The sequence below is a fragment of the Crinia signifera genome, chromosome 7, assembly GCF_055691185.1.
Source record: "Crinia signifera chromosome 7, ASM5569118v1, whole genome shotgun sequence".
NCBI classification, from domain to species: domain Eukaryota; kingdom Metazoa; phylum Chordata; class Amphibia; order Anura; family Myobatrachidae; genus Crinia; species Crinia signifera.
This window is the reverse complement of record NC_139223.1, coordinates 101,331,744-101,353,827: the sequence shown is the minus strand read 5'-3', so window position 1 is coordinate 101,353,827 and position 22,084 is coordinate 101,331,744. Positions and strand designations below refer to the sequence as shown.

Here is a 22,084-nt window from a genome sequence, read left to right as displayed (position 1 = left end):
ACATTTAAGCATTTTTATCCCCGTTTGTTCAGGTTTTTTATTATAGATTCGATATCCCTGAGTAAGCGCCCCCTCCCTAGTACCGAAAGGTCACTTCCGTGAGGATACCGGAAGTAGTTACCAGTGGCCCAGACGGAGGATGGAGCAGTGCAAGGGATCCTAGGGTGTAAGTATTATTTAAACATTGATTTAAGCACTGTTTGGTTGTAACTGTGTTTTCTGAAGACAGGTGGAGGCCCAAAACGCCGTAGACAATAAACACCTAAGAGTTCCTTATTTCACTTGAAGACCCGGAGTGACACTCATTTGTGACATAGATATGAGCTCCAGCCATGTTGGAGCAATAGAATACCGAAGTACTGTACTTTTGGTCTGCTTCTTGTTGTATTGTATTATCTTAATAAAGCTGGTAAATACCACATGGGTAATACTACTTTGGAAATTAAAACCTGCACTCAGCTGTTAAATAATCAGAATTACCATAACCTCTAAAGGTACCCTGACTATGTGGTTAAATACAAATGCACAGAACACCATAAATGATGAATATAATGTTATTCTAGATTTTGCAGAGTTACAAAGTAAAAATAAAAATGAAATAAATAGATGTATAAAGCAGTTTCAATAGAGAAACCATTGATGCATTAACATATGAAGAAAAATCTGGTACTGTAACAATGTGTTTTAACTTGTTTCTCCATGGTTTTGGTTTCCCATTCTATACACTATGGTGGTTGAGGAATCCTCATTGGTTTCTGGTGACACTTTTTTCCATACTGTATCTTTTAGAGAAAGTTCCTGGTGCAGATGTTCATAATCCAGAGGTCCATAGGAAAGTTGGTTCTTCAAGTAACATATATATATAATTCATTAGTAAAGTTCTTAAATTAAAAAGACTACAAACAAAAAAACAACAACAATCATGGTGCTCCAGATGCACACATTAGTTAGCTGCAATAAGCAAGAGCTGAGTTACTGGAGAGCAACAGCACTTCAGCCTCTGTATGACTGCCAAGCAAAGATACAGTACATGCAGGCGGTGGCTGAGCAAGGAACATCTTATCTTTAAAGTTAAAACCACAAACAGATAAGCCAAAGCAAAGTAAACAACTTCTTTAATTTTTTTCGTATGGCTCTACTGTATAGCCACTGCATAGTTCTTAGTTTAAATTAAATATTCAAAGCAGAATGCTACTGTAGTACTTATACTCTATACTTATTACTGTTCTTCCATGTGCAAAGACTGGACTTTTTACTCACCTATACTTTTCTATGAGGCTCCTTTGGCACTTTAAAAAATTCTAAATATTTTGTGCTCCTCCTTTGATTAAAAAGGAGTGCACCTTGTCAACGATATAAAGCATACACACTAGATGATTTGCATGACAATACCATTAACAATATCAATATCGTGCATTTCATTAAAAAAAAAAATGGTTTAATTTGTAACCAGTGAGAATTGTGCTATAGGGACATTCAAGGGAAGGGAAGGGAATTCGGGTTGTCATAAGAAGGTAATTTACTGCATTCTGAATTTTTGTGGACATTGCCAACATTTTTTGTGAAAAGCAGCTTAACGCTTATTAACGCCATTTAATTGCAAAAAAAAATGTCTAAAAGTCTATGAAAAGAAAATGGGGAAATCTACATGTAACCCCAAAAAGTTAAACTACTATAGAAGTCATTAAAAAAAGAAGATTTGGGGTACTTAAATTATATAAAATATAACTTTTCCAAAACAATAAGGACATGATATAAATTATTATTTATGTATTTTAGCAAAAAAAATAGTTACATTTCTATTGGAGGTAAATAAAAAAAGGTATAAGTATATACAGTTTTTGGGTCCTTTTAAAGTTTTAGAAAACGTACAAAAATAAATATTTACTCCCATCTGCAGGCCTAAAATCCCATGTCTAAATCATAAAGCTCCCCTAAATGACATGCCAATATTGGCCAATTAAATATAACTAAAAACAGAGTCTAATTAGTAATTCAATGGGGATATTCCAGGTGTTCTGAATCAAAACCCAAAATATTTACCTTAAAATACAGATTTTCCCCAAGCATATGTCGCCCTAGCCCATTTTTTAGGCTAATATAATTTCCGCTTGTAGAAATAACCATTTAGCCATATTGGGCCTAATTGAGACTCAACTGCAAAGCACATTTTTTTCTATAATGAACAAATCCAGGTTGAATTACAGGTGCGGCAAATGTAACATGTGCATAGAGAGTTACATTTGGGTGGGGTGTGTTCAAACTGAAATCTGAATTGCAGTGAAAAACAAAGCAGCTAGTATTTACGCTGCACACAAACAAAATAACTCCACCAATATAACTCTCTCTGCATAGGTTACATTTTCCCTACCTGCAGTGGCCATTCGAGAAAAAATGTACGGGATTTGGTAAGGGATAAATCAGCAACTTGCAAGTAACCTTAAACTTGCACTGTATCTGTTCAGAAGACTAAAGAGAAACAAAAGATTTTCTTTCTCTGAGACTCCACTGATTATTCTGTGTCCTGGATGTGCAGTGCTTAAAGAACCAACCGCACTAAATCATCAAGATCCCACAGTTTTGCAGAGTCTTTGTCAAAATAGGATTTTTTTTTTTAATACTCGCTACCTGTCACTTCTTGAGAGGAGAACTGTGCCAGAGAAAATCCCTCAGACATTTGAGGAAAGGGTTTCCTTTTTGTAGCTATGAACCATACCCATATCTTCATTTAAGGGGAGATCAGCTTTATAAACCTGTTTCTGTGAGACAGAAGCTCCTGGAGAGAGTTAGTAGAGTGCACCTTTATCACCCATTGTCTGTGCTCCACATTACCTGTCAATGGTTACTTTTATAAGCGTTACTTTTATGTTTTGAACTGCTAATGGTCTTAATGTGTAAGGAAAAAAAGGAAATCTCAGTGTCCCAGGCGCTGAGGTAGGAGAGGTGTAAGGGAATCGCCCTTACACGGATTAGTAAATCATAAAGCAAATTTCTTTACAATATCTGGAAAAAGTCCCGATATGTCCAGGGTGCTGTATAATTCACTTTTTACACCTTCTAGAAGAAATAACATAGTGCAGCACCTTTGTGTACAGGGGGGAACAAATTTATTCATAAAACACACTCACAAAGGTAGGATAAAAACCGGCATATAATCACCAGCCGGTGATAGAATGGGGAGGATCTCACCAACCACTGTTGTGGTTCCGCTTAGGATGCCAAACAAGGAAAAAGGTCCTTTTCTCAGCCAGAACTGTATATAGCAGTCAGCGGATCGGAAGGTCCTCCCAAATAGAATGATTCTGTCCTCCAGCCACGGGTACAGTTGCTCAATGCATTTCAGACCTTCTGGTCCTTCATCAGGAGCATACTGTAGCCCGTGGCTGGAGCTGTTTAAATAGGAAAAAAGGTCACAAGATTCCGGCACCCGGTATGCTAACCAGAACCGGAAACGCGTCATACATCCGCTTTCCGGATGTTTGCGTGTCATCTAGACATGAAGTATCAATAGCGCACGCAGGGGGGGTTTCGGAGTACCCAGAAACCCCACCAGGAATCGAAGGGCTCTAGTCTGAAAGCTGAGGTTTCCCTCTTTCCATGGGTTCAAGAATTTTAAAAATCGGCCCTGGGGAACCGGAGATATCTGACTTCAAAGGAGTGGTCCCCATCCAAGCTTGTTAATTGCTCTTCCCAGTCAGATATTTCAGGTTCTGTCTGACTGGTTCTGAGGGTATATTCCAAAAGCTAGGACTCTCCCCCTTTGATGGACACTAGTAGCTTGTCTCTACTGTTCCCAGAACCAGAGATATCAGCCATCCAGCAGCTGGTTACTGCTCCAGCTCCACACACCTGGTATGTAGTTTTATATACTCGTTGGTGGATTGCTCTGCCTCCTGAACTCTGATCCCCTAGTCCCCAGTACGGTGGAATTCTCTAGTTTTTAATTCCATTAAAAGCTAAGAAATCTAGTTCCAGGAACTGGAGATATCTGCAGTCAAGCAAGCTATCCTCCCACCAGAAAATTCTGAATAATCAGCTTACTCCACTATACACCCCTCCTCTGCGTATTAAACATCCTCTACCACCCTGGAAGTTATGCATCAGGGCCCCTTCATTCAGCCCAATGCCCCCTTCTACCACCCCATCTCCTACCATCTGTGCAGTAAAGGGGTAATTAGTGGAAATTACTGATCCAGGCCCAAAATGCTGAGCGGTTGATAAAATACCCCCTACCACCTGCGGGACATCAAAGCTTCCGCTCATAGCACCCCCTACCGCTGGAGGATCGGTAGGGGCCCCAATACATTGCTATGCCCAGGGGTCTACACTGCTGTTAAATATATATATATATATTATTATTATTAATTTACATTTGGTCTATCTATAATAGTTTAACTGACTCTGGATTAACGGGACCAAACCAAAGTAAAGTCAAAGAAGTCACCATTAATGGACCAGATTTAAAAATTAATGAATTCATTACGTGCAACTCCAAGAATGTTATTTATTTTATTGAGTGTAAGTGTGGACTATTCTATGTGGGTAAGACCACTAGAAATCTTAAAACAGGTTTAGCAGAACATGTATATAACATCAGAAATGAGCTTTTAACCCACACTCTTTCTGCCCATTTAAAAAATGTCCACAATTCTAATGAATGTGAACTAAAATCCTTTGGAGCGTTAGAACAAGTGACATCCACTTGGCGAAATAAAAATATCGAAACAAAACTTGCACAAACAGAAATTAACTGGATTTTTAAATTGAAAACCTTGATACCTAATGGCCTTAATGGTGACTTTGAGGTAAAATGGTTCTTATAGCTTTTATGTATTTATTCATTAGTGTAACCCGTTTTTAAAATGATCTTCTAATTCCATTTTTATCATCCTTTCTGTTTTGTATATGGACTATGATACTGCTGCTATCGACATTGATCGGAACTATTAAGTGCAATGGAAGAATATGTCTCTCAAGCATTTGCACTTTAAAACCTGGATTGGTCCCGTTAATCCAGAGGAGAAAGGAAGAAACGGGCTATATGAACTATTGTAAATATCTGTTTTTGCCCTCAGGATGCGGTGATACTATTTCCAGCTGACACGCATATTTCCTGTAGCTGGAGCACAAACAGATGGCAGTGTCTATTGAGCGCTAATCTCTGCTATATGGAATGCATACTTCCGGTCTAGATGACACGCAAACATCCGGAAAGCGGATGTATGACGCGTTTACGGTTCCGGTCAGCGTACCGGGTGCCGGAATCTCGCGCCCTTATTTCCTATTTAAACAGCTCCAGCCACGGGCTACAGTATGCTCCTGATGGAGGACCAGAAAGTCTGAAATGCATTGAGCAACTGTACACGTGGCTGGAGGACAGAATCGTTCTATTTTGGAGGACCTTCCGATCCGCTGACTGCTATATACAGTTCCGACTGAGAAAAGGACCTTTTTCCATGTTTGGCATCCTAATCGGAACCACAACAGTGGTTGGTGAGATCCTCCCTATTCTATCACCGGCTGGTGATTATATGCCTATTTTTATCCTACCTTTGTGAGTGTGTTTTATGAATAAATTTGTTCCCCCCTGTACACAAAGGTGCTGCACAATGTTATTTCTTTTCTAGAAGGTGTAAAAGGGTAAAAAGTGAATTATACAGCACCCTGGACATATCGGAACTTTTTCCAGATTTTGAAGAAATTTGCTTTATGATTTACTAATCAGTGTAAGTGCGATTCCCTTACACCTCTCCTACCTCAGCGCCTGGGACACTGAGATTTCCTTTTTGTCTATACATTGTTCAAGTGGTGGTGAAACTTGCTCTGTGTTCTGAGCTGCTGTGGTTTATTCTTGCGCAAACTGTACATGATTTTCTGTTGTTGATGTGTAAGAAGCCATTGCACCAGCTGTGCCTTTTATGATGAAATAAAGATATACTTCATTTGAAGGAATTCAGTGATTGTCCAAAATCTACCTATAGTACAAAAGCACTCAGGGTCTGTGGACATCCAACTTGACCAATGATGAATTTTAGAGACATATGAAACTCATATACATTTTCATTTTCATACCACACTTATGAAAACTCAAATGTTTATGAACTCTGCATCACAAGGATATAGAACAATGTATTGTTATATTTATATATTAATTGTTAAATTGCAGAGTTCCCTGCAAAATAAGGATGTACTGTATGATAGATAGGAGTACAAAGTATTTAAAATAATTTAAAGTGCCAACTACCTAGCAGAGGTTATATAGCTCCTTAAGTCTAGTGTCTATCAGTGCATGAAAGTGCACCTTGATAAAGACAGACACTGTTGAAACGCGTTGGAGTTTTATTTGTTGGAGAAGGCTGTTTGAATTATATTTGTCATCATACATGTCCCTCCTTTTATATTTTCTTTTTTAAATAAATTCTACAATTTTTTAATATCTGCCTGGACGTCATTTCATTGAAAAGAATCCACTATATGAGGATCCACTGCGAGGCTAATGTAAGCATACAAGTGAGCATTTGAAAGATAACTTGATATGTTTTTTACCATCTATATGAATTGTAAGTGCTTATTGTAAGCACCGTTCATTATTACCTGCACAGAAGGTGAACCTTTAAAGAATAGTACCACTATCGTACAAAGGAAGACTCAATTTTATTATCCTTGGGAAGATAGCCCTAATATGAACTTTTGAGAACATATTACACTATATATGTCCTTGTTTATCTGTTTTTTATGTATGAATTGCCTGTGAGAAATCTGATGTGACACTCTCCACATCTTGGTCGTACAGAGCAAAAAAGTACGTAACTATTCTCATTTTTATTATATCTGAGCGCTACAAGGATTACATAGCATATCTTGTTTTTTACAGTGCATGAAAGTGGACTTTCAACATTTTCTAAATTGTGGAATATAAAAAAATAATAATAACAATACATGTTGCTATGTTTACTGAGAAAATTGTGGAGGTAACTTATAAGGCGCAATATATCTATAAACCTTCCCTGCTCCAATGACCACATTCATGGGCTATCTTTTCATCTGACATGCATCTTGTACAAATAATAAAATGTAAGGAAAAACTGAACTGTGCTTCTTTGTGCTTACAGTAGATTGCATTTGATTATTAATTTAATATCTGCAAATAGCTACTGTATTCCTATTTTCATTATATATATTTTGCACAAGATCATTAAATGGATATTATTATAAATAAGAAGTAAATATGGCATACTATGACACTTTGTAAGCCAGGGGGGAAAGGTTCTAAGAAATGGTACTTTAGCTGTTGTGTGGTAATTGCAGGAATATCCACATTTCTGATCTACAGTATAACATACTTTAATGTTACAAGCAATATGTGTGATGGCATATGGGGTTCAGCAGCACTGGGTGTTTTACAGTGGCGGCTGTACTTGGGAACTCTGCATAATTTCTCTTTCCTGTATAAGCCTGTCCCTAGACTCCCATTATCTATTTACAAAGTCTGAGTGTGGGCATATACAGGAAAGAGAACTGAAGCTGAGTGCTGTGTCCCAAATGATGCTGATCCCTGGGGTCAGGCTGCCATCACACATTACATGTAAAATAAATGGTGTGTTAATATGTTTTAACCACTGCCCATCCATGTTATGTCTCATATGCATTGCAGCAGCTGCCACACTAAGTTGTGTATTCAATGCGGCCAGCGAGGGGGTTAAACATCGGGGATTGCAGAAAGCAAGCGATCCTCTGTGTTTAACCCCCACACCGGCCGCTCACCCGATTCAAAGTTCAGGTGGAATCCTCGGTGTCAGAGGATAGCGAGGATTCTCCCAAACAGCGATGCTTGTGGCTAATTCAGGGAGCCCACTGCGTCTAGCTGCGAGTCTCTCTGTTTTAGCAGCCGCATACACCATTTCCCCCTCGCTCCAATGACGGAGCGGTGGGGAAACGGCATATGCAAGGGGGTCAGTTGAATAATGACAGTGCGCGCTGTGTAAGTGAGCAGGTAGCCCTGCTCGCCGGCACAGCTCACCCGCAGCATTGAATACTGCCCTAAATGTGGCTACTGTCAAGTATAAACAATGCCAGCCAAACTCGGATGTTTTTTTTTTCTTTTAAAGGGGCAATCAGTTACAAGCATGGTTTTGCCTTGTAAATTATTTCCTTTAAAAAACGTCTACGTTCATCTGGCATTCTGCACAGATGCCGAACATGGAGGCTGTTACGTTTGGCCCCAAGTGTGAAGTGTTGAGGTGAACCCATGAGATTAGAATGGGGGATAAATAATGGAAAAACTAGAAAGTAAACTCGCTTATTTAGGCACTCAGCCTACATAAAAAAAATGTAGCCTTTGAGGACACACACACATAGTGTATGTTGTATCACACCTGAATTTTCATATCTAAAATTAAATGCCAGTTGATTAATTTTTACTTAACTGTCAATTAACTCTAATCTTTAAACCTGAAGTCCTAAGCTTTTCAAATTATAGATCCTAAACATGTATTGCTAAATTTTAGGGTTTATTCATAAGGATAATCACTGATATTTTGGGCTGTACAGTATTTATAAGCAGTATTTATAAGACTAGAAGTAGAAAGTGTCAAATTTCCTTACTTAAAATTATTTTACTTTCAAATTCTGTGAATCAAACTAAAGAGAAAAAAGAAAACCTGGTGTAAAGAAGTAGGCATGAAGGCAAGCATAAGCTGGAAAATACTGTATGTAAATGTGGAACAACTGAACTTACCCGTTGATCACCTCCTTCTCGACGTGGGTCTAGTTTCTTTGCAAAGTGCCTCAAATTGTCATAATTATGAAAATTACAGAGAGACACCAAATCCTGTGAAAAAAAAAAATTCTAAGTTTTCTATCCTAGTAACAAAAAAGCAATTTTAGGGTTTTGGGGCCAAATGTACTTTAGTAGAGTGCACTTTGTTGGTCAAAAACTGGCCAATTTGCTTGTTTACCAAAAATCGCACATGTAAAAAGGTGCGAACTGCGATAAAATGTTCATATTTTACAGGAAAAAGTACATATTTTGGCCTAATAATAATAATTAAAAAAGCGCACATTACAAAATCGCATACAATTTTCATAGACAACATCAAAATCGCAAATGTAATAGGATGCAATTTTTGCTAAACATTTCCAAAATTTACAAATAAAATAGAACAGGTCCAGGCTGGTGAGTTTGACAGAACCATGCACAGATTAGAGAGATCTAGTGATCTAGAGAAAAAGTGATACATTAAATAAAAATGGGATGGGCTCCCTCCTTCTGAACATAACCAGACCTGGGCTCATTGACTCTGTCCTGGATCCCCAAATACAGGGTAAAAAATGTTGGTGATACCCCATATTCAGGAAACCAGCACGTTCCTAGTTCCAAAAATATGGGGGACAAAAAGACTGGGGGCTCCCAGCCAGCAGTATCCTGCCACAGCAGGGGAACACTTTTTATGCAAGGTCCCCCAGCCGAACCATGACTACCATGGCTGGTTAGCCCTGGATGGGGTACCTGAGGGTGTGTGGATCCCCCAACACAGGGGTCCCCCCAAGGTTTCAACCATCCAGCCTCCCCTGGGCTGTGGGTGGCAGCCTGATTTTGTGGTGTAAAAAAAAGTGATTTTTTTTTTTTCACATACTGGGATTTGGAAAACCACAGGTCCCAGCATGCGGGGCATTAATGGGCCCGCTTAGACTCCCCCCAGCCATCGGGGAGGGTAGGACACATGCCGGTGGGGCAGAAGGACAAAGACTCCATAAAGACCGTGCTCACATGAGTGTAGTTGTGCGGCACATATGTCCTCCCCTCTTGGGCAGTAGGCAATCTCCAGTCTCCGCTCTGCTGCTGCCAAAGCGGAGGGTGGAGACAGGTGACAGCAACTTCAACCAGAAGGCCCATGAAGACAGGGGGTTCCAGCGGTGTTGAACCCTTGGGTTGAGATCCTAATCTGTCTCTGAGTGCAGGGCATCTTGTTTGTGACTTTCACCATTAAATAGGATATTACAGGTTGAGTATCCCCTATCCGAAATGCTCGGGACCGCAAGCATTTCGGATAGGGGAATTTTCCGGTTTTTGGAATATTTTTTTCCAGCCATACTTACCTGTCCCCTGATGGTCCCCGGGCGTCCCTCGGCGTCCGCGCAGTCCCCGGGCGTCCACAGCAGGCCTCCGGCATCTTCTCCTGGTCTCCAGCGGTCCCAGGAATGCATTGCGCGAGTGTGCGCGCGCACCGGTGACGTCACCGGCGCGCGCGCACACTCGCGCAATGCATTCCTGGGACCGCTGGAGACCCTGGAGAAGATGCCGGAGGCCTGCTGTGGACGCCCGGGGACTTGGTAAGTATAAAAAGAGGGTTAGGGGGTTAAAAAAAAAATAAAAAAAAAAATTCGAATGATTCCAAAAACCACGGTTTTTGGAATAATTCGGATAAGGGATGTCCGGATACCGGATACTCAACCTGTACTTGCAAAATGGATCAAATAGGATGCAGACAGTAAGCAGCGTTCACAGATTAAAAGGATATGCAGCATAAGATATGGAATGTTACAATGTTTTCCTGAAAAACAGTGTAATGTACCATTTCATATGCATATACAACCACAGTCACATACTGAACACATTTGATGATCACGCGGTCAGCTTTCACCAATCATTACACCTAAAACTCAAAATTCTATATTTAATACCTCAAACTATACTGGGACATAAATATGTATGTAAATATTAAACGATTATGCTGCCATAAACTTAATTATACAATGTCACACATACAGTTAATATTAGCTGCCTTATGTTGTATAAGTATATATAAAAGTGTGGGTACTTGTGTAGTTTCACGGCGCCACCCGATATCGCATACGATTTGCATGCAATGCAATATAGTACCTGTTCATACCCCCACTCTCCACTATGACATGGAGTTGATTTTATATAGTGTGTCGAGCGCAGTGAGGGGAGGTGTAGCGAGCCCCGCAAGGGCACAGATTACTTGACATGTATTCACTGAGCCCGAAGCGTGGCGAGGGGCCGTGGAATACATGTCAAGTAATCCGTATCCCCTCGCGGGGCTCACGTATCCGTATCCCCTCGCTACGCATCGGGCTCAGTGGCTCACTGCGCTTGCCACACTATATAAAATCAACTCCATGCCGTAGTGGATAGTGGGGGTATGAACAGGTACTAAATCGCATCGCATGCGATATCGCATGTGATTTAGTGGCACCGTGAAACTACACAAGTAGCAAAATTCGCTCTGTTCCACCTGCACTAGAATATAGTGAATGGTAACCAACCATATTTTGTTACAATTTGTTCCATGCCTCTCCTTTACAGAAGCAATGCATGTGGCTACTATATAATACAGTCTGTAGCACTTTAAGATGCATATCTATAATCAAGTTCCTGTCATTTTGGTTGGAGAATATTTATAATTCGTAATGAGTTCGAACAAGAATATCCTTTTCGATAATTCTGTCCCTTAGCCATTATCCCCTGTCTAGTATAGTAACATGTAATGCAACCAAAAAAAGGAATACAGATGGAACAGCTCACATTGGAGCTGCTCCTGGTGATTCTATCGCCATTCGGATGGCCCAACTACCCCCTGCCAGCCAACAGACAGGGGGCACGTGCGCATGAAACGCTTGCACCCCCCATTCCATCGGAACCCTCTGCTGGCTCCCTGCTGCTCCGCCGTCGCCACTGTTGCCATATATAATTTTGTATAAACAGGTATAATTCAGTAGGTGCCAGGAGCCTCCGCTAACCCTGCCTATCATCCTGAAGCTGAAATGGGCAGGGAATCTGCTCCTGGCCACCATGCTGATGGGGACATGTGAGCACGTGAGATGCACACGCGTCCCCATCAGATGGAGCGCCTGTCCGCCAGCTACGTTGTCAGCATAGCCCAACGGCTGCCTAGCGTAGTCACTCCGCGGTAGACCTGCGTAGTCAGCGTACACAGTGCCCCTGCCAGCTCTCCGGGGGGGGGACGTGGGACACAGCTTGTGCTTCCTGTGTCCCTGGGAGCCCTCTGACCCCCACACAGACTCCAGCACAGGCAGGGAGGCTTCCATCTCCCTGCCTGCTGCCATCCACGGCTCTCTGCGGCGTGCAAATTTATACCAAGTCTCGTGTACTAATTATACCTGGTGTATTTAAGTGTGTTTAAGTACTTAGTACTGACAAAGGATACCGCTTTACGGACACAGTACCAAAACTGCGAAATTCAGTTATTGTCCATCGGTTTGGGATTAATGGCAAATGCCTTCATTTCAAACCCCCGTTATCCATGCCAGCCCGAATCGCGGCGAGCGCACGCATTATCCGTCCTTCCGACCTGTTCATACCCCCCCCACTATCAACGTCGGCATGGAGTGGATTTCTATAAAGTGTGGTGAGCGCAGCTAGCCTCGCGAGGGGACACGGAGCACACGCTTCGGGCTCGGTGGCTCGCCACACTTTGTAAAATCAACTTCACGCCAATGTGGATAGTGGGGGTATGAAAAGGACAGATGGTTGGGAGGACGCGTAACGTGTCCGCTCGCCACGCTTCGGGCTGGTGGGGGTGTTTCAGGAACACATTCACACCGGTCATGTCAGCCAGGTTTAAATGGTCAATGGTGCCCACACAACTGCTAACTGCATAACGCTGACTGACTACGCTAACTACGTAAGCTCCGTCTGGCCGCGAATGGGCGGGAACACAACGCTGATACTAACAGGGACGCTTGACTGACTACGCTAACTACATAAGCTCCGGCTAGGCGCGAACGGGCGGGAACACTGCACTATGCTGACTACACCGCTTGCGCTCCGCGCGTGAACACTACGCTGATTCTGACAGAGCCGCTACGCTAACTGCGTAACGGGCGCCGTGCTAATACACAAGTAACTTTTTTTTTTAACAGGGCTGGATTTAAGATTAAAGGAGGGGTTTACTACTAAGGAGGTGTGTGTGTATGGGGGGGTACTATTATAAGGTTTAAAACCAGTTGGGGTTATATAGCCAGTGGGGGTGAGAAGTTCATTTATAATGGGGCCTATATACAGTACATACGTCACGTATGTGGGGAGTTTGATTGGGGCAAATCATAACAGTACGGATGGTGTAATGGTTAGCCTTACTGCCTCACAGCGCTATGGGTTTGATTCCCACCATGGCTCTAACTGTGCAGAGTTTGCATATTCTCCCCGTACTTGCGTGGGTTTACTCCGGGTACTCTGGTTTCTTCCCACATTCCAAAATATTCTGGTAGGTTAATTGGCTCCCAACAAAATTAACCCTAGAATGTTTGTGTGCGCATGTGGTAGGGAATATAGATTGTAAGCTCCACTGGGGCAGGGACTGATGTACAATGTATGTACAGTATGTCCTATTATCCCTCTTGTACCATGCTTGAAGCTGCACTGTATCCACAAAAAATTCCTAGTATACGAGAGTATACATGGCCAATAAAGTGATTCTGGTTCGGATGAGTTGTTTGTATTCAGCTTTCCAGTTATGTTTTATAAAGGATGAACGCTGTTTTTTCCTCATTTACCCCCTTTCTGTTAAAGCTTGTAATTTGGCAGTATACACAGTTCAATCAGGCTTTCCCTTGCATGACCAAGACATGAATTCCACTAGACTATAATCATGCATATTTATTGTAACATGGTAGAGGATTGTGTTCTACTACTACTTGTTTAATGGCTTTATTTGCTATGGTCTATATTCTAGCAATATGCATTACTTCAAAGAGACGGTGAGCAGATTTGAAAGAAATTTGGTTGGTTATTACTCTTCACATGATACATGCTAATGTGGGTGGAAGGGCTGAATTATTATTTAAAAATATGCTTGCCTTATGTTGTATATGTCTTATGTTGCCTTATGCATGATATTATGCAGTTAAGTTTTAGTTTAAGTCAGCATATTAGTTTTTAAAATTACATGCTGATTTATATTCCAATATGTTTTGAGGTACTAAAGAATATTGGATAACGGGGTAAAAGTATGCTTGGTGATAGCTGACCATGTGATCATCAAACTTCGGAATGAAAAGCCAGTTCGGGAGCATTGTGGCTTATCTTGATAAAGGAAAAGCGCGGTGAGATGGATTGAAGGAGAGTGTATGGGAGAGTGCCCTATGAATACATGCAAGGGTTTATTCTGGTCGCGATTCAACCAGAACCCACCCTGCGAATAGTGGTACGACCGCCACCCCCCCTCGCTGCGAGTGTTTTCACGCAGGGCCTGCAAATGGATGTTTAACATAAACATAAATGTGCAGCTCATGGGTGAACACCCACATCATTTGATGGTTGACGATGGTCATTGTGGAACGTGCACCCATATCTAAGTGAATTCTCAGGTCACTTACATTTGCATGCACCCTCAGGAGTAAGTGGGTGGGTAGCTGACATCCGGGGATGTCAGCTGTCTGCCCCTGGCACAGACTTTACGGCCCAATTACCATGGGAAAGCCCCACAAATACAAAAGAACGCCCAAGAAATGCTGGGCGTTCCCATGGTAGCGACTATTCGTCGCCACCACACAGCCCCAGCTGTAGCCATAGCCATATGTTTATGCATACGTTAAACATCGGTCCCCGTGCGAATGAACACTGGCTGCGAACAGACCAGAATAAGGTCCATAAGGTGCAGCATAGGGCCTATCTTTGCAATCAAAATTTTTATTTACTATTTTTTTTTATCAACACAAATTACAAAAACATTGAAATAAAAATCAATAAAATTCTACCATAACCAGAAAGAAATTACATTTAGTAATAATAAAATAAAAATAATAATTCATGATCAATTCAGCTGAAAATGGTTGTATTAAACATGCTGTTTCTGCATTTAACAGGATCAGCCAGTAAAATATATTTGTGAAAAAGTTAGGTGGAGAGGGTGTTAAGTGATTGGATATGAACAATAATAGTCTGGGTAATGCTACACAGCTCTAATAGTGCTTACCTGACAAAACTGAATACCACGGACACTATTTCCCAATTTATCCAATGGAGGAGACCAGAACATCATTCCCATGACATTAGGGACTACAAGAAGAATACCTCCTGAAACACCAGACTTTGCTGGGAGGCCAACCTACAAAAAATAAGAGCAAAATTATAAACTTATATTATAGGTTAAGATCATATGTTATTAAATTTTTTATTAATGTTATCATGAGATAAGAAAACGCTGAAATATATGACATTTAGGGGTAAATTTACTAGGCTGCTTTGTTCAATTGTTACAAATTTGATCTGCACACTTAATTGATGCTAACCAATAGGGGTTAATAGGGGTCATACTTGTGGTTAGCTTCAATTAAGGTTACGTTCAATAACATTGACATATGAATATAACCCTCTGGAGCTCTAGGGTTATTGGCTCAGAGGTTTCCCACTGACAAAAGTTAGTGGGATCCCCATCATTTGCTGCTCCTTAGTCCGTACTGGTTTGTGTACTACAGATTCATTTTTAACACCTCTGGAAAAAGACTGATCAACACTGAATATAGGGGGGGGGGGGGGGGGGGGGGAGGGGGTATAATAAAAAAAAAAATGTTTACAGGTATGCTATGTATTTTATTGGACAAGAGGAGTGTATAAGTATGCATGGATTGAGAACAGATTCTTGTTTCGTGCCCACAGTTAGTATAAGTGATTATGTAGGCTGCCTGACTTGGGCCTTGAGAAAGCTGTTTTATTCAGTGAAACACGTGTAGGAAAGGATTGTAGTACTGTAATAAGTGTTCGCATGATTTAACCCACTGTAGAGATCAGTTAGGAGGCGATACTGCATACCCATTAAGGGTGCAGGTAGTTTGTGGACATTGCTAGGCAGCAGTGTAATAGGAAATAGACTGCACCTATACTGTCAGGTTAACTGCCCAGATTAATTTACTGAGCAACTCATTACTATATTAACCTGAACCAGATTCTATTATATTGATGTGAAAGTTTTGTTGCTAGATAAGAACCACCAGGTGGCAGCCAAATATTGTTGGATTGTTGTTAATTTATATAAATAAATCCACAGCAAAATTGATTACCTATCTAGGAATTTACAAAGCTGCCCAGCCTCCCAGAATAAGTGGGAGACTGAGCCCCAACAAAGGGGAAACCAGATTGATACTGCTAAAATATCATAGTGTGTCGGCTCTCAGTGTGTCGACTCTGGGAAACCAGAGCAATACTGGTAAAATATGCCAGTGTGTTGGCTCAAGCACAAACGTTTATTTCAATAAGTGGGAGACTGAGCCCCAACAAAGGGGAAACCAGAGCGATACTGCTAAAATATTCCAGTGAGTCGGCTCTCAGTGTGTCGACTCTGGGAAACCAGAGCAATACTGGTAAAATATCCCAGTGTGTCGGCTCAAGCACAAACTTTTATTTCAATAAGTGGGAGGCTGAGCCCCAACAAAGGGGAAACCAGAGCAATACTGGTAAAATATCCCAGTGTGTCGGCTCAAGCACAAACTTTTATTTCAAGTTCGGAAAGGTGTCCATCAATAAATCCTCCTGTAATCTCCCTAACTTAAAAGCCACCATATATACAAGCCAATTAAGGCTACAAATAATAACTGTAACTCTATAGAGGTTGTGCTATAATTGACACAATATTTTTCATTACTAGATTGTTGTGGTTTTAAATACACCTCTTTACTCATTTCGAGCACTATACATGTGTGTATGTTATATGTTTCTCATGTGTGTCCGTGATTTTAACTTCTTCATTTCACTGCTATTTCCCTCAGAATATTAAAAGGGAATTTGAGAATAAATTTATTAAAAGTTAAGTTTTATTGAAAATGTATGTAGTACAGTTGTAAGATGGTGCCCCTAGTGTTGATCTTACTATTAGATCAGAAAAAGCCTTACAATATTTATCTTCTTGAAAGAATGTAAAAGAAGTCCATATATTTCAAATATTTATTAAAAAATCTCTTATTCAAACATTAGTGGCAACATTCCAGATGACAGTGGAATTCTTTCTGGTTTTTCAGACACTTGAACAAAGCAAACAAGAAAATCTAACACATTTCGTCCCCTTTTGGGACATCATCAGGGGTTTGCAGATAAAGAGATTTAATTCTGACAATTTCTTGCAGGAAGAGTGTATTCACAATATGTTGGTTACTGGATCCTTAGATAATTGGAATGCCTGAAGCGTAAAAATTCTCTTTGAATTATTCTTCAACCAAAAGAGGGTGTTGATACTACTCAAGTGACACTACTCCTACTCCTATGGTGGATATTCAGGCTACGCAAGATGCAGTCTCCCATAGACCTGCTTATAGGGTCACTAGAAGGCTTCACTTGGACCAATAGTATATGGTAAAGAACAAGGATTTTTAGTCCCTTAGTTTGTTCACATTTGGACTAGCAGCTTCGTTGTGGTCTCAAATGACCAAAAGAATATATCTGGTGGGGTTGTCTGCCTTTCTTGAAATAAAATTGAGGGCACAATGATATTCAATACAAATCCGAAAATTCTGGAAGCACTGTCTCCTTCAGGAGATGCATTCTGAACATCTCTGCATGGATCTACCAGAGTGCATCTCCTGAAGGAGACAACGCTTCCTGAATTTTCGGATCTGTATTGAATATCATTGTGCCTCAGCGCTGCGAAGGGAATCGCCAGCAAAAACTGTGCCTATGGGCTTCTTACAGCAGCGCTGTGTGAGGGATCTGTCACTGATCCCTCCCAGCATGCCCATGTGGCCGACCCGGAGCCGCATCGTAAGGGACAGCTCTTATTGCAAGAGCTGTTCCTTGAGTTAATAATTGCATATGTTAGAGCATATGCGATTATTAAGAATGCGGTGGTCAGTGAAGGGGGGCGATACAGGGCAGTGGATGTTAGAACATCCCGCCCTGAGTCTGTATACATAGCACAGAATATGATTTAAAAAAAACAACAACAGTTGCTGCTATATTGTAGAACTTAGTAGCACTTTAAACAAATAAGCCCCATACCCACAGAGCAACCCAGGGCACACATTGCAGGAGACCCTCGATGCACGCTACAATGTGTGCTGAACGATCTGTGACTATTGTTTATAGGCAAAGCTCTATGATCTAGCACCATCCCTGTGGGTGATGGTGACGCATTGCCTTCACCTGGGGCTATACACACACAGGGCCCTCAGTGCTCTATTTCTAAGAGATCTAGTCAGATCGCTTAGAATTGGGTGAAAAAGAATTGGATGCATCAGACTGAAACAAAGGTAACTTTTTGGTAAAAAGTAATGCAAAAAATACTCACAATGCTAGCATAGTCTTAAGGGTACTGACTCGCCAAGAGGGGCTGTTAGGCGTGACTGCAGCAATGATGTACTGAGGCACATCATTAGCTCTCTGCAAAGGGTAGTTAATGCAAATGAGGCTTGAGAAAAAGTATTTTGCCTTTGAGCCAGTATTCATGACATAGGGAACCCCGCTGAGATTTTGCCAATTAATCAAAACCCAGCCCTGGTTATAACAATGTAGATTGGTATTATCATCATCACAAAAAAGAGAAACGAAATCTAAAATAATTCAGCAACTATACATATATACATTTACTCATAACAGTCTCTTACATGAAAAGCAAACTGTCCTGAGAAGTCATACATCCCACAAGAATGCATTAAACTTAGAGTGTTCCTCACTGCTTCTGGGCTCAGCACCCTTTCGCCTGTTATTGGACAGAAGCCACCATTAGCCAATGTCGCTGCCATTACACTGGCAGATTCACAGGTTACTTCAATGGAGCACAACTGCATAGAAAAACAAAACAATTAGCAAGGAAAGATAAACCATTGAAAAGGATGTTTGGTCTAAACTCTGCTGGTTGTAACCAAAACTACAGTACTGGATATAGTAGAGAATCACATGCAATCACATCCAAATTTGATAATGAATATAGCTAAATAATCTTTAGACTGATAACATTACGTGACCACAAACCAACAGTGATGCACAAAATGGCAAGTTGATTAAATCATTGTATTTGTCCATTACAGGTACTTGCATAGGCTAATCTAGACAACAAAAACAACACAAAAATCCCCCCCAGCACACTATACTGGACCAGTAAATGACTGGTACATTATGGTGGGCAGTGGGAAATCAGAACTAAAGAATGAATGCAAGCATTAACTAAATAAAATGTATACAACCATAATATAGGTAGATTTTTGTATAGTCTGAAGAGAAAATCAGAAGATAGCGCTTCTGTTAGTACAGTAAATAATAAATGTAAATAACGTTGTTATATTTAAATTTGCTCTGTCTATAAATAATACATATTAATTGTGCTAAAATTGTGCTTCTTGAGGTCAATATGAGTTCTATTTCATTATGTTGCCCATACATGGTGCGATGATCGCACCCGTTATGGGCTGGATCGCAACGCATGCGTTTTGCATGCAATTTGCTTGCGATCAGAAGGCAGTACAAAAAGTTTGTGCAGCACATGCTTTTTGTACTGTGCGATGAGTTGCCCGTGGGAGCAATAATAAGTAGAGCAAGGTAGGCACTGTCGGCATTATGGAAATAGTCTGACCATAAGTCTGCAACTAGTCTAGTCGATGTTACGTTGATCCCCTGCAGAGTGAGTATCTCCTTGATGAGTGTACACCTAGTTACTTGTTTCAGCCTCTTAGGGGAACGAATGGTAACTGGACAGCAATTACGACAGGGCAATAAGGACATCTGGATAAGATACAGAGCATGTAACTTTCTGCGCACCTCTAATCCACAATATGGAAAAGTGTTCCGAAAAGAGAATCACTTCTAACTGAATGAATGCCCATGTGTCTGTGATGTGGAGACTATATAACTGATGTGCTTATGCACACTGACTAATCAGCAAAGCGTCCTTAGCCACTGCATTAATATATTTATCAATGTGTCAATACAAAGAAAAAGGCTCCCATCTCCTGTCAATCTAGAAAAATTACTCTTGTGAAACCTTAGCCATTCCTTAAAAACAGCTGAAATATTAGAAAAATCACCTTTCTTACCTGGAAATAAAAATCTAAGGTCCCAACCATATCAGTGTTCTCTGGGAAACACTGAAATTGAAAAAGTAAAGAAAACCATTAACATTTTATGGTTCAAACTAAGTTAATTATTCATATCATATAAACAAATATTGTACAAACACTCACATGCATATATATGTACATTTCTTTTAAAAAAATTAACCTGAACAGTAAACATGACATGAATTAAAGAACACTTAATAAGAAAAAAAATCAAAAATGAGAAACCTTTTTCTCTTTTAAGTAATATCCAATAGCAAAATTCCTGTCCCCACTTTCTCTTTCAGACTGGAACCTAGAAACACAAAAAATGTAAGATCAGTTCTGACCTAAGAATAGGCAAATCCGATAATGCGAGCATGTTTCACTTTTTGTAAAAATATTATACTGAAATGATTAGTCTCTAAGCTTCATTTAATTTCCTTTTTTATGCCAATTTTTATTTGATCTGTATATGCTGAACATCCTTTGTTTTAATATTGTTCCTGATATGCACTTGCTGTCATGATCTTATTTATTTATTAACAGTTTCTTATGTAGCGCAGCATATTCCGTTGAGCTTTAAGGCCCCCATACATTAGGCCGACTTAATCTACTGACACCTCCCCGGGCGGGGGGTGGGGGGGGGGGGTCACACACGATTTGGCACTTGATGTGGCAAGTTTTGCATGTGATACATCGCATGCGATATATCACATGCAGTCCTCGGGGAGCTGCAGGTGAGGGAGCCGGGAGCTGAGCAGAGCGGGGTGGGGGGTCTGCAAGCGCAAAGCCAGGCAGGGGATGCAAAGGCAGTTTACGCACTAGGCGGCGAGGGTACCAGATTGACGGGTAGCATAGGGAAACCGGGCAGCAGCGGGCGCACATAGAAAGAAGACACACAGAAATGAATGGACAGAGAGCTCTCAGCAAATCGGGCCCAAATTGCACAGTGTATGGGGGCCTTTACAATAGGAGAAAGTTATACAACAAACTGGGTATTTACAGAAAGTCAAAGGTATGGGGGCCCTGCTCGCAAGCTTACTATCTTATGCAATTGTTTATTACTTTATCCATATGTATGACATATACTGTACATATTCCTCTGTCATAATTTATAGAAGATTCTATAGGTCAGCTCCATGACATGTGATAACTGAAGGGGTATATTTAATTAGTGTCAGATCCATTCCGAGATTCATTTGTCAGAATGGATCCGATATTACCATCTGAATGTCGGATTTGGCCGCTGCTGCTGGGAGGCAGTGCGGCGCCGGGTGAATTGCAAGGCTAGTCAAAACAACTTTGATTCAGGAACAAATAAAATGTAATCCAAAAAAAAAAAAATCGAATATATTCAATTAAAAATATAACCTATAAAGTGTATACCAATTTCTTTTTCTTTAAAATTTATTCTTTATTCCATTTTTCATAATTTACAAGTGATTCTTATGTACAACAGATATATCGTGTATAAAACAGGTAAGAGGCTTTTAACCTTTGTGCATATATATTTCATATCCATACACATCCCACGACCTTGTCTATCCCATCCCCCCCCCCCTGTCCCCCCCCCCCCGTCTCCCTGTCTCTCTAGAGTTCCCTTGTTTTTTATCTATCTGGGCTTTACTCTTGCTTTATAATTTCTGTGTTGTATGTTGCCCCTTTATCAAAAGGGATCTGTTCCCAGGCGCGTTACCTCTGAGCTGTACCATGCTGTTGCATGTATTGTTTGTTTTAATAGGTTTTTTTGTGTCCACTTACATTTCTTTTACATGGGGTAGCCAGATAGATAGGAATTTATTCACTCTTTTTTCTCTATCCATTGTCATCTCCATCCAGTCCATTTGAAATAGATGCGTTATTCGGGGCTCTAATAATTTTATGTTTAATGTATTGACTAATGTCCATTAAGATAATATTGTTTTGCGGGCTGCCGCAAATATTTTAGCCAATAATATCCTTTGCCCGGGTGTTACCCTTTTTTTATTGCGGGTGGTGCGATATCCCATAGGGCCCATTCTGGTGTAAGCGGGCAACAGATTTTATACTTATTTAAAATATGTGTATTGACTTCTGTCCA

At 40.7% G+C, this 22,084-nt stretch overlaps 1 protein-coding gene across 3 annotated transcripts in view; it reads right to left on the bottom strand.

Annotated features, from left to right (window-relative positions):
* The window catches only part of GLS (glutaminase), a 380,288-nt gene that overhangs the window by 125,368 nt on the left and 232,836 nt on the right, over nt 1-22,084 (bottom strand). For 2 of the 3 annotated variants that reach the window (XM_083153554.1, XM_083153556.1), the window contains 5 exons: nt 20,251-20,317; nt 20,002-20,052; nt 18,577-18,753; nt 14,961-15,092; nt 8,738-8,830 (listed from right to left, as the gene is read on the bottom strand). In XM_083153554.1, coding sequence (XP_083009680.1) covers nt 8,738-8,830; nt 14,961-15,092; nt 18,577-18,753; nt 20,002-20,052; nt 20,251-20,317 — 520 coding nt within the window. Of the gene's footprint in view, nt 1-538; nt 844-8,737; nt 8,831-14,960; nt 15,093-18,576; nt 18,754-20,001; nt 20,053-20,250; nt 20,318-22,084 lie in introns of those variants that run through there. The other variant, XM_083153555.1, reaches the window with a different exon arrangement.